Below are 15739 nucleotides of genomic sequence, written 5' to 3' on the forward strand. Positions count from 1 at the left end.
TGACAAGGGATTTCCCCCCACATCTCTAGTACTTCAGTTGTGAACACCTGCTGGAATAAAAGCGTGACTTAATGCCTGTCTAGAAACCACAAGTGACACACATTCACCCTCCCGTGTGCCTGGAGGAGGGGAGGGTTGCAACACAAACAAAGAGCACAATGAGATGGGAGCTGATTCAGGACCTGAGATAGTTGAATGTAGCTCAGCCACAAAACAAATCTCTGACCAATGGTCCACTGCACCATCCATCGCTTCAGCATTTAGGAAGGAATTCATGACAGAATTTCACACTGTGTTGGTGAGAATATTTACTTGTATTTTGTTTAATAAATGAGCCATTATGCAGTTAAATTTCTTCCTTTGGAAACTGATGTTTTATCTTTACAATCGACCCACTTTTTTTATTCAATAAAACTAGATTAATGTTACCGAGGTGATGACTGATAGTCCTGAAAAGCACTAATACATATGTCCACTAGGTGGCGCTGAATACACAATCAAAAAGTTAGCGCAAATGCCCGGGGATTGAAAGCAATACAAACACAGACATGTCCCAGGTTACAACAATTTTATTGTTATTTATACATCAATAATACATTGTATCCCTGTAAAATAATGAGGACTTATCCATGTTATTCTTTGTGACTCCATAGATACAAATACTGGTGTGGAAGACCAGAAAGGGGAAGGAAAGCTGCTGTGAAGTTTAAATGTACATATTTTCTCTTAGTTCACAGTCTTAACAGTCAGTCTACCAACTAATGAAGACTCACCACTCAACAGAACTTGTGATGAAAGTTAAATTCTTCTTCGACATTCAGCCTCCTCACTCCTGGACAACAACACTCTCCTTTAGTTACACAGAGCATTAGTTTAGCTTTACCCTTAATATTATAGCAGCAAGCTTTCTACTAACAGTTAACATGTTTTTAGATTCTAAACAAAAATTACTGTACAGCTACTGCTACTAGAAGTCTAAGAACCTGGTTTATAACACTTTTAGACCAGATTCAAGTGCTAGAAGCAACCCACCAATCATATATGTGTTTCTATTTAGGAACAAATCTATTTTAACATGAATTTACAGGGTAATATACAATATATTTGTAACAGCTGAAATATCAGCACAAAAAGATCACTGTCACACAACAGCAACATATAATTAATTATATATAAATAATATACAATTGTCATATGCATGTAAAACAGTTAACCACGTCTCAGGCTTTTCAAATTATACCCAGAAAAGCAATTGTGGATCAAGACATGAAAGCTTTTACAAGTCCTCTCTGATAAAGAGCCACGGGACAGGCGAGGAAAAGCGCCATCAACCTGGATTATTTGAGGTCACATGACAGTAATTTGCATATTCCACAAATCTATTGCAACACATTACTGTCTACGAACAGTACACACGACTCCTGAGGGGCGCCGGTGGTAGCTGAACTCACACGTAGTACACCCACTGAACAGAACATTATTAGTACGACGATGGGTAATATTCTGATTCTAGCTATGTGCTGTGATGGTGAACAATAGGACTACAATACACAACACTCTATACGCAGTTCTTGCCTCAGAAGTAAACCAATGTAAAATACTTTCCTCCCCTCATAATATAGTGTCCTCATCATCCTCACATTCTGCTGAGATTCTTCCTTCAGTTTTTGAACACCAACCTGAACGGTTAGGTTCAACCGTCTCCTCTGAGAACAAAGGAAGCATGTTGTTTATTTTATTACTGGATCTCTCCACTAAAGGCCTGTAAACACCACATATAGTAACATCCTATTGACTGACGTCAACCAAGTTCTGAGGGGCGGGGTTCCTTGAGTGTCTCAATTTCAGATAATCTGGACTACGGCAGTTTCTCTCTCAATCCCAAACCTGAGCCGACATCATCTCCTGCTGAGGTCAGAGAGAGCGATCTGATTGGTCCTCCTTGGTTCTGCAACAAGACGTCTCTACGGTCTCTAACAAACCCACACATCCCCTGATGCCTCACAGTATAGTACAGGACAGTACACCTCCTCAAAGACGCTGCACACAGCTGTAACAAGATACACACAAGGTCATTCACAAAGAAAAGCTCTGTTATAACTGCAGTAGTAACGTATGAACGCACAACACGCATCCTTCAGCTGGCTCCGTCCTGGGAGCCCCAGACAGTGGGTTGGAGCAGGGTGGTGATGTGCAGTTAGGTTTGAGACAACAATGCCATTGTAGGGATGTTTAGTCCTTCTCTTTTTCCCCGTGGTGGGTTTTGTTATTCAAAAGCCCAGATCTCAATGTCCTGTATATAGAAATCCTCCTTCTTGGAGAGCATGGGGTTGCCAAAGGTTTTACAGGAGTGACTCCTGCCGTGGTACAGGTCTCCATCCAACCACAGGCCAAACTCACCACTGAAACACATCACAGCATCTTCAGAGACTCAATCCAGACAGCAAGGACATCACATGCATGCTGTGAGTGTTCTGACATTCCAGCGTTGGTCTGATAAACTTAAGACTATGGGTGCCATTTTACTCTTCTGAACACACTGAGCAGTGACTGTGCAATGTTGACTAACCACAAAATCTTAACTGACAACCCAGTTTCAAAGTTTAATGCCAAATAAAACTTTTACATAAAAAAAAATAAGTTTAAAAAAAGAATAGCAGGTACGTACCTTCCACCACCAAAAGCTAAGGAGTCCATATCTCCTTTCATAAAGAACATATTATCACCTGTCCATTTGTACACCTGTCAACACAGAACAGAGCATGGTCACCATCTGTGTAGATATATCATTATAAACCCTCATCCCATCTTACATAAGCTTCTCATTGTCAAGAGAGTCACCAATCAGAGAGGTCAGAGGTCAACCTACCTCAAACTCTGGACAGAAGGTGAAGAGGAAGGTCTCTCCCGTGCCATAGAATCCCTCGCTGATTTTGAAGGGTTCGGACGCCAACGCACCAAACACCTGCAGCAACACAACCAACCAGAACACACCAGGTCAGGAAACAGACAGTACGGAACCATGGTAATGTATTACAGCTCAAAGGCCCAATCCAACCAACAAGAACACACCAGGTCAGGAAACAGACAGTACGGAACCATGGTAATGTATTACAGCTCAAAGGCCCTAACTTCAGATGAGCTTGTCTCACACTTTCGCATAAACTACACATTAAAGTTAATGGAGGACTTTCACACAAATTTGAGTTACATGCACAGGTCTGGACTCAGGCCTAATAGAGAAGTGTTGTCCCACTCACCCCACCATCACTGTCCCTGATGACCAACAGCACAGGGGTGTCCTGCCCCTGCATGGCCCGGTACAGGCTCTTGATGCTCATGCCATGCTTGGTGGTGCCATAGGCCAAGGTCCAGGGGTACCCAATGGTACGGGGAGGGAGGTTCTTGGCCAGCTGGAGAAAAGAGGCAGACACCAGGGGGGGGGGGGGGGGGGGGGGGGGGGGATAAACAGTGAGAGAGAGAAAAGGCCACAGACATCAAGGTCCATTACAGCTGCAGTGATCTTTTCCCACAGCTGGTTGTTAGAGAGTAACTGAGCTCCACACACCCAGAACACAACAGTCTCAGGAGAACAGGCTTTAAGAGTCGACCACAGAGAAACCTACAATAAGAGCGCAGCAGGCTAGTCACACACATTCTATGGCTCCTTCCTTCGTTGCATGTCTTAACAAGAATTCCCCCAACAGCTATAGGCCTACATGCAAATATGCCTTTTTTCTGAAGACTAACCCCACCTCATCCATGTTAAAAACCTAACAGACCTGATCTGAAAACACCAACCATCCCAGTATTGTAATTCATAGAGATTCTCTGATGAGGCTAAAGAACCTGCTGTCACTAAACAGATAGCTCCCCAAGGAGGGCCAGCACTCCTGTGGCTGAAGGTCAAGCATGACGATTCTATAGGAAGCAGCCTATTGACAATCAGTGTCAGTGCATCAATATGCCAACAGGTATGGATCTTGCCATTGTGCGTTATTACCTTCTCTATCTGCTGTGCCTCCAGCAGCTCGCTAGGCTCACTGAGGTTGGGTCTGAAGGTCTCAGGCTCCAGCTCGGTCTTGATAGAGGTGGCATGCTTAGAGTTTACCTCCTCCTTGGTGGTGATCTGAAAACACAGACAACAGTCAGGAGGGGTGGGCTTAACTAGTAAGGGCAATGGGGTGTCTATCGCTTTAAGCTATGTCCCAAATGGCATCCTATCCCCTATAGTGCACTACTTGGCCCTGGTGAAAAGTGGTGCCTTTTATAGTGAATAGGGTGCCATTTGGGACACAGACTGGGATGAACACGGTGTTAGATGTTTTCTATAGGCTAATAAACCAATACCACGTAACTTACTAGGAGTGGGGGTGTGTCATATGATTTCTAAGCAGGTGGTTTTAAAGATATGAATAAAGTCTCATATCAGCAGATGCAGGATTATTTACAGGCTAATATGAGCCCCAAAACACAAATATACAAGATAGGCCTACTTAATATAACAAATTAACTCAGCTGTGAAAAGCATCAATTTGGGAGCAATGGGTTTAGGGAGACCATAGACCAGACTCCTTTATGTCAGTAACACATAGTAAAGGTAAGGAGCCAGCCTTGGCTTATGAGAGCCTTAATGGCTCATAAAAACATGTAGGCTTCTCCAGAATTGTAATAACACTTGGAAATGTGCATTATATCCATATACAGAGGGCAAATCAGGAGGCTAAATTGTACAATGTATGAGTCTGGATATGTCTAGAAAATGCAAAACACAGTAAATAATGAGTGGTCCAGAAGGCCTATTTGTGATTGAGCTGGACACACGGTGTTGGACTGTTTGAGTTCCAGCAGGGGTTGTTTATCTTCCTCCATAACAGGCCTGTTGTAAACAGCCTAGCTACTGGTGGCCTGACCGTGATCACATTACAGTCCTGTTGAATTACCTGCATTGTCCTGCACAAACAATCCTGCACCCACTTAATGGATTGAATCGAATCCCACTTCCACCCACCCACCATCTACCTCTCTTCCTTCAATAGAAAGCAGAGGCGGATGGGGAAGCAGCAGTTCCTCACTACCCAGATGTGGATGGATAAACAGTTTGTGAGTAGTCATTCAGAAGTGGAGGAACACAAATTCCACATGTGATTAAGTCGAGAAACCCCAGGAAAATTCCCCTCCCTCAACAGAGATGGGCTACAACATATTGTATTATGATTCACATTCTTTGTCTCTATGACAGCCTTGGGTCTAGGCTATCTAATTAGCTATGGCTAATAATAAACATTAATGAGGCCTTCTGAAAACTAGCCACAGCAGTGGTCAGTGAAGAGCTGTGAGAAGTGGATATGCAAGGCATTATGGGAACTTCATGAAGACATCAATTACCCTCCTCCCTTTCTCTACCAGGAATTAGTTGCTGGTTGCACAAAACTCTTCAAATTATTCTCATAGGGATTCTTTGGATAGTTGCTACACGAGTCTGCAGCATCATAGTGCTGGCCCATCCCAGGGCCCAGGTCAAAGTTAGCCCAGGTCAAGGTTAGCCCAGGTAGGACAACTGGGTGAGAGGCAAGAGGTCAGAAACACACCGAGGAGCTCTAACAGAGCCTGGCAGGGGCAAATCTAAAATGGCACCTTATTCCCTACATAATAGTGGCCAAACTTAGTGCACTACATAAGGAATAGGGTGCCATTTGGGACATAACCTAGAAAAGGGGAATGGAGAGCTGGAGCTTTGCTGAGTGGGGCACCTGAAGCCGCTTGCAGAGAGATTTCAGATCTTCACTGTTTAGCGCATCGATCCGGCGGTGGTACTCAGTCAGTGACACTACCTGGGGGACGGAGACAGGAACAGGAAGTGTAACTCAGCTGCTGGCGATGGAGGAAAAAGGATGAGCACAGCAGAGGGAGGAGAGACAGTACATTTGAAGGTGGAGAGAACTGACATCACTGTCTATATTTCTACCAGTATGTGATATTCAGGTCTCCATTAAATAGGCTTGGTTTAAAGTCTAATATTTGAACAAGAGGTGGTTGATATGAACCAATAGAATAGTGTTTTGCATGGTTGTGTAATCTAAATCAACACCACTAGTGGATGTTAGGACCAGCCAGAGGGACGAGAGGCAGACAAGCCATTCTGACACAGCCAGAACAAAAACAACTTTAACCAGAGAAGCCACACAAGGACATTCTTCTGAAAATCTTATTCAATTGAGAGGACTGTAGGTGATACGACACCAGTGCACCGTAAAGCACTTTCCAGCCTGTTAGTGTACAGACATGTTGAATCTGTTGCACAACACCGTGCAAGTCAAATCGAATCACCCTTTTGGTGTAGCAGGACAAGAGCACAGACAAACTCCAAGTATTCTGATGTAACGATTTAAAAAGTCCAGAAAGCATATCAAAACACAGCCTGTCAGTATGTGTATTAACCCATGGAGAACAAGCTTCGTCTCTCTACAGCTGACATAGTGAGCAATAAGCAGAATTATGACAATTGCAATACATAGCCTATCGGCACCTAAGTATGGTGATAATATCATATCTTGAGGTCCAGGGCAATTCCCAGCGGTAGTGCTGCTTTTCATCATCATCTTTAACGATCATCATTAATAATAATGTGCTGAAGCAAACATCTCTGCCAGACAGAGTTCATGGAAGCTAGCACACACGGGAATCCCCCTTCAAAACAGCCTATCAGCAGTTCTGGCTGAGTCTAACAATAGCTACAAGTTCTACCTCCACAATAACATCTTAAAGCCCAGCTTCTACTTCAGAAGGTAGCTAAGCCCCTTGAGGTCCAGCTCTTCAAGGGGATGTGCCCATGAATCAGCACACAGTGCAATCATGGGGTCATATGAAATAGCATAACAAAGCCATTCAAGGGGTGCACAACTCCAGATACAGTACAGTAGGCCTACTTAATAGGTTTCTACAGACATGAGCAGTGCTGTGGGTGGGTGGCCCTCAGGGACTGGAGCAGTGTACACCTGCAAATGAAGCCTATCCATACATATGTTATGATACTGCATGTCAAAAACTAGAACAATTATGAAATTGTCTGAATCTACTATAGAATTAGGCTATACATTAATTGCTACCATAAACTAGTTAAAAGTTATTTTAGTCAGGTTGGATTGGGCAAACTTGGGTCAAGCAGAAATAAGTTACCTTGAAACACCTCTTTAGTCACCTTAATCATTGTGTAAATAACATTCTCAAACAAGCTCCCACATTACAGTTCTCAATCTAAAAAAGAAAAGAGTAAACTACAGTCTTCATTAAATATTTTTTTGGAGCCTAACTTTAGCTGACACTAAAGTGCAGTCTATTGAGAAACGCAAAGTCAGGCCAATTTGCTGCAGTCCCCATCTTCTGTGTTTAGGAGGAAGGTCTCATGCTGGCCAACGACCATAGCCTGAGTGCCCGTCTGTTTGTGCTTGACAATGAGAAATGGAGTTTGCAAGAGCACAAAGATCTGAGACCAGGCTACAATAAACATGTTATTCTCTGCTTCCCTTCCTCCCAAATAACAACTTACATGAAGGTCATTCTTTCCAAAACAGACATATTGCATCAGCCCATCCAACTAACGTTATAGATATAATATCTCACCATTACAGAGAAGCCGATCACTGTCAATGCAATGGAAATTGTAGAACTAACTAACTGTAAGCTATACACAGTGTATTGATACAATGTCGCAAGTTAGTTATTAACCTTAGATACAACGTAGCACGATGTTCACAGACAGTTTTTTCAGTGAACAACTACCTCAAAACTTTCCAAAACGAGAACCAAAGAAAAGGAGTGATACAAAGCGACAACATCAAGTGCTGATTTTTTAGACTCATCAGATATGTCAGTGACTATTTTGATTTCAGTCAGTCACTTGGCAAGCCGTTTGCATTTGTTTAGCAAGCTAGCCATCCAGTAATGTAGCTAGCAGGCTAACAACAACGAAACACGCGCAGCTAAAACACGGACTGTTATAGATACATACATAAGTGTACTTAGGGGTCAGCGGCGTTTCTTCCTTCACCCTTCTAGAGAACATTTCTTTCTTTCGGGGCGAGGTTGAGCTCGAGAGTCACATTCCAGATTCTTGAAGTAATTCCAATCTCCACAAATCGATGTTGAACCTGACACCGGACGGGCGGGGACTACTAGCTAACTAAAATAGAAACATTTTAGAAGGGTCTCTGGTGTTTATTTGACACCCGCAAGAGCCAATGGCAATGCAGGACAGGAGCAAAGCCAGCTCCTTATTTGCTCAAAGGCAGAGGGCACTTCCTATTTGCATACTTCACTAGAGCAATTTAAAGATACAATACCAGTACATTTAAAAAAAAAAAATCATGGAGGTACTGTAGGGAGATCAAATGCGCTTCTCGTGTAACGTCACTGTAACAATAAAACGCTTGGTGGATCCCCTTTGAGTAGTTTGGGCACACATCAAACGTTAATCGTCGAAGTGGCTTGAATTGTCATATATTGCATGACATAAAATACACATAAAGCACAGTAGACCTAATGCTCAATGGCCAAATAAAGTAGAATAAAAGGCTAAGAGCATTACAGTTATTACAGACTAATAATCTAAGTGTTGTTTAAAATCAATGTTTACCTTAAAGGGTCAACGTAAAAGAGGCAACTATTTACTTATTCAAATCACTGGCCTCTTCAGGACCAGGCCCAAACAAACGTTTGTTTCCTACATCATTCCTTTACATTAAAATGTCAATCCCAGCCACAGCTTGCGTATCAATTTCTGTATGCAAATAATGTATCCTCTCTCCATTATACCTCAAGCACGTGCAGCCAGCCGACCTATTGGACAGACTTTGAGCAGCCATGTCCACCCACTGGACGATTTTAAATCCTAAAACCCTACTTCCACATTTGAGGGGCAATTACAATCTCACAAAGCCACTATTAAGGACAGGGCAGAGAATGAGAGAACTGAACACAACTATGTATATTACATTCACAAGAATGCCCACACGTTTTAAAGAATTCCCTATGTACCTTCCCGGCCTTGAAACAATCAGCTTTTTCACAACGGGAACCATTCCATCCATCTGTCTACAACTGCAGAACACCCCAGTCAGTCAGGTCATCCAGCACAACTATAGTTTGGGATGACCGACGACAACAGAGATATTAATGCATGCCATATACACTGCATTGATAACGTGGACAACTGACTTGGAACAAAATGATTTCACAATCATGCAAAACATTGTGGTTGCTGTAATCTGAGTGAAAATTGCACATTTCCAACCAAAGGAAATAGTATTCACACAAATTACACAATAAACATAACTATAACACATCAAGCAAACAATTGGGACAGATTGATCAAAACAATGTAATCATCAATGACAGTGCAATAATTTGAACACACAAATAACCGTAAGGAGCATAGATAATGATGATGCAGAATAACAATGTAAATAAATTCAATTGAACACTACACACAGTCATATCACTACAAAATAAATCACTTGACTGAATGAAAGCATATAACAAATAGGACATATATGGACTACAACACAGGCTGGATGAGAAGGTAAATACACAGAGTGTACCAAACATTAGGAACACCCGGTCTTTCCATGACCTAGACTGACCAGGTGAATCCAGGTGAAAGATATGATCCCTTATTGATGTCACTTCAATCAGTGTAGATGAAGGGGAGGAGACAGGTTAAAGAAGACTTTTAAGCCTTGAGACAATTGAGTCATGGATGGTATATGTGTGCCATTCAGAGGGTGAATTGGAAAGACAAAAGTTTTAAGCGCATTTGAACGAGGTATTGTAGTAGGTGTCAGGCGCACCGGTTCGAGTGTGTCAAGAACTGCAACGCTGCTGGGTTTTTCACGCTCAACAGTTTCCCGTGTGTATCAAGAATTGTCCACCACCCAAATTACATCTAGCCAACATGACACAACTGTGGGAAGCAATGAAGTCAACATGGGCCAGCATCCCTGTGCAATGCTTTAAACACCTTGTAAAGTCATTACCCCCAACGAATTGTAGCTGTTCTGAGGGCAAAAGAGGTTGCAACTCAATATTAGGAAGGAGTTCCTAATGTTTTGTACACTCATTGTATTGTAACTACTACACATACTACTGTACAGCAACATCCAGCCATGTAAGAAACAACACAGAATGTAGAATGTAGTGTGGAACACCTCAGTTCTCTAGTCCTTACCTCCCACTCTTTGTTGTTGATATCCGTGAGGGGTTCGTCTTCTCCTGTCTCGGACCCCGAAGGCTTCTTGACCACCATGAACCCTGGCTCGTGGCCGATGCCCTTCACCCCCTCCCCATACATGTCTGGGGTCCACTGGATGAAGAACACATACAGGTGCTCGGACCTGTGGAGGGGAGAGAGGTAGAAACACAAACAGTCACACACATAATTACAGAAATGATGGTAACACTTGAAGAGAACAGTACCTACGTAAGGACTTCCTAACACATTCATAACAATACATACCGTATTCATAATCAGTACATAAACATTCCATGAATGTCAATTTATGTTAACGGTTATTGGTTCTGAATAGTGTTATGAATATATTCTGCCAATTTTTTTGCCATATTCCTACCGACATCCTAACCCTCACAATGCTTTCATTTCACATGTAAAGCGAATGCTTTAGTCTCAAAATGGCCGTCTCTAAATGGCATGAGGCTGTTATGCCACTCTGCTGTCTTGTGTCTCTATGTATCAGGCTGTATATGGTCTTTTTCCCCACTGCCTGGAACTCTTCCACCATTGTCAGGATACTTTACACACATCTTCTGGGTCGCCACTCAATTAGGTCATCCAGCAGACATAGTCAGTCTGCCAGTGTGTGTGTGTGTGTGTGTGTGCACATGTGTTTGTGTGTACGAATGTGTGTGCGTGTACGTGAGTATGTGTAAGTGTGCACGTCTGTGCATGGGTGTGTGTGTGTATAAAGGCACAGTGCTACCCATGGGAACAGAGCCAGCAATGTAACAGGGCAGCTTTACAGGAGCCTTTCTGAGATAAACACATTCCAACCACCCTACAATGGCACATGGCCATGGTGATGGTGGTGTGACTGTGTCTGTGACCAGAGACAAGACTGGTGGCCTGTCTGCCTGTTTCAAATGAGATTAACATGTGAGACTGAGAGGAGTGTGCTGTGCTGGTCAACACAAGCCTACTGGCTACTGGGAATGAAAACAGCTGAAGGGTAGAATTTCCAAAGTCAAAGAATGGCTAGTCAAACATCTGAACAGATTCCTCTCTCTCTCAAGGACTGGAGACAAAGGCAGCACTGTGCTTGGACCCAACACTGCAACAAAGTGACTTTTCAGCATTAACTAATTGAATTAAGCTGTTGAAGCAATTTGGAATAATTCACTAGAAAAACATATTTTACAGCTTTTGATGAAGATACATATTTCCTTGTACTGGGTGTTCTTTGAAAGGCCTAAACGATACATTCATTATGAATACTGCTGACATTGCAGTGCAACATCCCAGTGGAGTCGAAATTGACAGATCTCATTACGATTAATACATATTTACATAAAAGGGCAAAAACAGTTTATTTGTGCTATTGTCGACAGAAATGTCATCCAAAGCACACTGAAATACTGCACAAAATGTACACTACCGTTCAAAAGTTTGGGTTCACTTAGAAATGTCCTTGTTTTTGAAAGAAAAGCTTTTTTTTGTCCATTAAAATAACATCAAATTGATCAGAAATACAGTGTAGACATTGTTAATGTTGTAAATGACTTTTGTAGCTGGAAACGTCTCATTTTTAATGGAATATCTATATAGGTGTACAGAGGCCCATTATCAGCAACCATCACTCCTGCGTTCCAATGGCACGTTGTGTTAGCTAATCCAAGTTTATCATTATAAAGGCTAATTGATCATTAGAAAACCCTTTTGCAATTGTGTTAGCACAGCTAAAAACTGTTGTGTTGATTAAAGAAGCAATAAAACTGGCCTTCTTTAGACTAGTTGAGTATCTGGAGTATCAGCATTTGTGCGTTCGATTAGAGGCTCAAAACAAAGAGCTTTCTTCTGAAACTCGTCAGTCTATTCTTATTCTGGGAAATGAAGGCTATTCCATGCGAGAAATTGCCAAGAAACTGAAGATCTCGTACAACGATGTGTACTACCCCCTTCACAGAACAGCGCAAACTGGCACTAACCAGAATAGAAAGAGGAGTGGGAGGCCCCGGTGCACAACTGAGCAAGAGGACAAGTACATTAGAATGTCTAGTTTGAGAAACAGACGCCTCACAAGTCCTCAACTGGCAGCTTCATTAAATAGTACCCGCAAAATACCAGTCTCAACGTCAACAGTGAAGAGGCGACTCTGGAATGCTGGCCTTATAGGCAGAGTTAACAAAGAAAAATCCATATCTCAGACTGGCCAATAAAAAGAAATGATTAAGATGGGCAAAAGAACACAGACACTGGACAGAAGAACTCTGCCTAGAAGGCCAGTATCCCGGAGCCGCATCTTCACTGTTGACGTTGAGAGTTTTATTAATGGATCAAAAAATAGCTTTTCTTTCAAAAACAAGGCAATTTCTAATTGACCCCAAACTTTTGAACGGTAGTGTATATACATTGCCTTGCAAAAGTACTCATCCCCCTTGGCGTTTTTCCTATTTTGTTGCACTACAACCTATAATTTACATTTATTTTTAATTGGATTTTATATAATGGACATACACAAAATAGTCCAAATTGGTGAAGTGAAATTTAAAAAATTACTTGTTTCAAAAGTGTCTAAAAAAATAAAAAAACTGAAAAGTGTTGCCTACATATGTATTCACCCCCTTTGCTATGAAGCCCCTAAATAAGATCTGGTGCAACAAATTACCTTCATAAGTCACATAATCAGTTAAATAAAGTTCACCTGTGGGCAATCTAAGTGTCACATGATCGGTCACACGATCTCAGTATATATACACCTGCTCTGAAAGGCCCCAGAGTCTGCAACACCACTAAGAAAGGGGCACCACCAAGCAAGCTGCACCATGAAGACCAAGGAGCTCCAAACAGGTCAGGGCCAAAGTTGTGGAGAAGTACAGATCAGGATTGGGTTATAAAAAAATATCTGAAACTTTGAACAACCCACGGAGCACCATTAAATCCATTACAGAAAAAATGAAAGAATATGGCACCACAACAAACCTGCCATAAGAGGGCCGCCCACCAAAACTCACAGACCAGGCAAGGAGGGAATTAATCAGAGAGGCAACAGAGAACAAATAAAAAAGAGACCAAAGATAACCGTGAAAGAGCTGGAAAGCTCCACAGCGGAGATTGGACCATTTTAAGCCATAGACTCCACAGAGCTCGGGTTTACGATAGAGTGGCCAGAAAAAAAGCCATTGCTTTAAGAACAAAATAAGCAAACATGTTTGGTGTTCGCCAAAAGGCATATGGAGACTCCCCAAACGTATGGAAGATGCTACTCTGGTCAGATGAGACTAAAATTGAGCTTTTTGGCCATCAAGGACAACGCTATGTCTAGAATAAACCCAACACCTCTCTCACCCCGAGAACACCATCCCCACAGTGAAGCATGGTGGTGGCAGCATCATGCTGTGGGGATGTTTTTATCAGCAGGGACTGGGAAACTGGTCAGAATTGAAGGAATGATGGATGATGCTAAATACAGGTAAATTCTTGAGGGAAACCTGTTTCAGTCTTTCAGAGATTTGAGACTGGGACGGAGGTTCACCCTCCACTACCCTAAGCATAGTGCTAAAGCAACCCTCGAGTGGTTTAAGGGGAAACATTTAAATGTCTTGGAATGGCCTAGTCAAAGCACAGACCTCAATCCAATTGAGAATCTGTGGTATGATTTAAAGATTGCTGGTCACCAGCAGAACCCATCCAACTTGAAGGAGCTGAAGCAATTTTGCCTTAAAGAATGGGCAAAAATCCCAGTGGCTAGATGTGCCAAGCTTATAGAGACATATCCCAAGAGACTTGCGGCTGAAATCGCTGCAAAAGGTGGCTCTACAAAGTATTGACTTTGGGGGGGTGGATAGTTATGCACGCTCAAGTTTTCAGCTTAAATTATAATTTTTTAAATTCCAGGTTGTAAGGCAACAAAATAGGAAAAATGCCAAGGGAGGTCAATACTTTCGCAAGCCACTGTAACTGGCCTGTTTTTCACAGCCTGGTCCAGTTCCTGCAGTGAGGGAAAAATACATGTATTCTATTCTATAGATACAGTATTTGTGTATGTACGTGTGAGTGTGAGTCTGCAGAGTGGGTGAATAAATAAATAATCTAGCTGTCTGGTCTGGTGGCAGCACAGTGAGATGGACTTGGCGCTGGGCAGACATTGGGGCTGCACTACAGTGACTCTGCAAACCTTGGCGCTGCAGTGTGGTATACACACACACACACACACACACACACACACACACACACACACACACACACACACACACACACACACACACACACACACACACACACTCTCACACACACACACTCTCACACACACACACACACACACACACACCTCTCCTGCGGCACAGCGAACCAGTACTCATGTTTCCTGTCCCTCTGAGCGTACTGCTGCATGGAGGCGCTGGCGTTGGACACAAATGTCTTCTTCATGGGCTGGCCCACCCGCAGACACAGGAACTTGTGGGACCGGTGCCTCCGCCGCTCCATGGACACTGTAGAGCCACATGACAAACAGGAAATGATCACATGATAATGAATTGTTATCTTATCCATCTTAACAGTTACAGGGCCAAAGCAGATACCAATTGGATTTCAATCTTTCAGAATTTGTTTCAATTTAGTGACAGACCAAATGTAGGCCTACTCCTGGTTTAAAACATATCCTCTTATTATCTAATAGTCCCTCACCACATCACCACACCACCATCTGTAAATAAGAAAACATTTCAGATCTATTTGATAACAGGGTCTTTATATGACCTAGATCTCCTCCTCTGTTTACCAGGTATCTCAACAGACAGTAATTTTGTGCCAGAATAATAGGAAGATGACCCAAATAAACAGAACTCATAACAGATCGTGACACCAAAACATATCCCTGCTTTTATTAACGACCCATTAGAAGGTCAAATTAGTGGGAGTTCTACAAAGAAAAGAGACACTTTGTGACATAACACAGACTGGGACCCATAGTCACAAACAGAGCCAGAGAAATGGTTCATCTACAGTACTTAGAAAACACAGCTCAGTGGGAAAAATGATATTTGAAAACGCAGTAATTGGGCTTGTTTTGAAGTGGGGCCTTGGCTCACGTCTGCCATGGTAATGTGGTGTGGAGTAAAGCAGAACCCTGCTGTGATCCCAGCCAATAAGAGCAAACATTCTAGGAACTCTCTGTGGGGTGAGAATTATGGTGATTAATGGTGATATAAATTATGGGAACACAACCAGACCTTGGTTCAACCAGTGTTCGTTTTCTTTCCAAAATACTTTGAGAGTTTGATTGAGCCTGCCTAGAGTGCCAGATAGGTGGGGTTTGCACCTTTGGGACTATTCCTTTGGTTCCAATGCACCAGGCAAACTCAATGAGGTGCAGCAAAAGTGTTTGAAAGAAGACAAATACTATTAGAGCCCAGGTCTGAACACAACTAAGTGAGGCACTAGAGCTCACATAGAACTGTAGAACAGTGGAAGAATAACATACATAGCACCTATAGCAGGCATGACACAGAA

General features: G+C 42.5%; 1 protein-coding gene across 4 annotated transcripts in view; it reads right to left on the reverse strand.

Moving 5' to 3' along the window:
* Positions 1-551: 551 nt before the first annotated feature.
* LOC109901036 (oxidation resistance protein 1-like) overlaps positions 552-15739 on the reverse strand; it is a 209693-nt gene continuing 194505 nt past the window's right edge. For 2 of the 4 annotated variants that reach the window (XM_031788002.1, XM_031788011.1), the window contains 8 exons: positions 14559-14718; positions 10226-10391; positions 5754-5834; positions 4004-4129; positions 3261-3413; positions 2870-2965; positions 2669-2742; positions 552-2402 (listed from right to left, as the gene is read on the reverse strand). In XM_031788002.1, the coding sequence (XP_031643862.1) occupies positions 2267-2402; positions 2669-2742; positions 2870-2965; positions 3261-3413; positions 4004-4129; positions 5754-5834; positions 10226-10391; positions 14559-14718 (992 nt within the window). In that variant the 3' untranslated portion in view covers positions 552-2266. Of the gene's footprint in view, positions 2403-2668; positions 2743-2869; positions 2966-3260; positions 3414-4003; positions 4130-5753; positions 5835-8011; positions 8623-10225; positions 10392-14558; positions 14719-15739 lie in introns of those variants that run through there. The other 2 variants (XM_031788006.1, XM_020505496.2) reach the window with 2 other exon arrangements.

Source organism: Oncorhynchus kisutch, linkage group LG2, assembly GCF_002021735.2.
Source record: "Oncorhynchus kisutch isolate 150728-3 linkage group LG2, Okis_V2, whole genome shotgun sequence".
Taxonomy (NCBI): domain Eukaryota; kingdom Metazoa; phylum Chordata; class Actinopteri; order Salmoniformes; family Salmonidae; genus Oncorhynchus; species Oncorhynchus kisutch.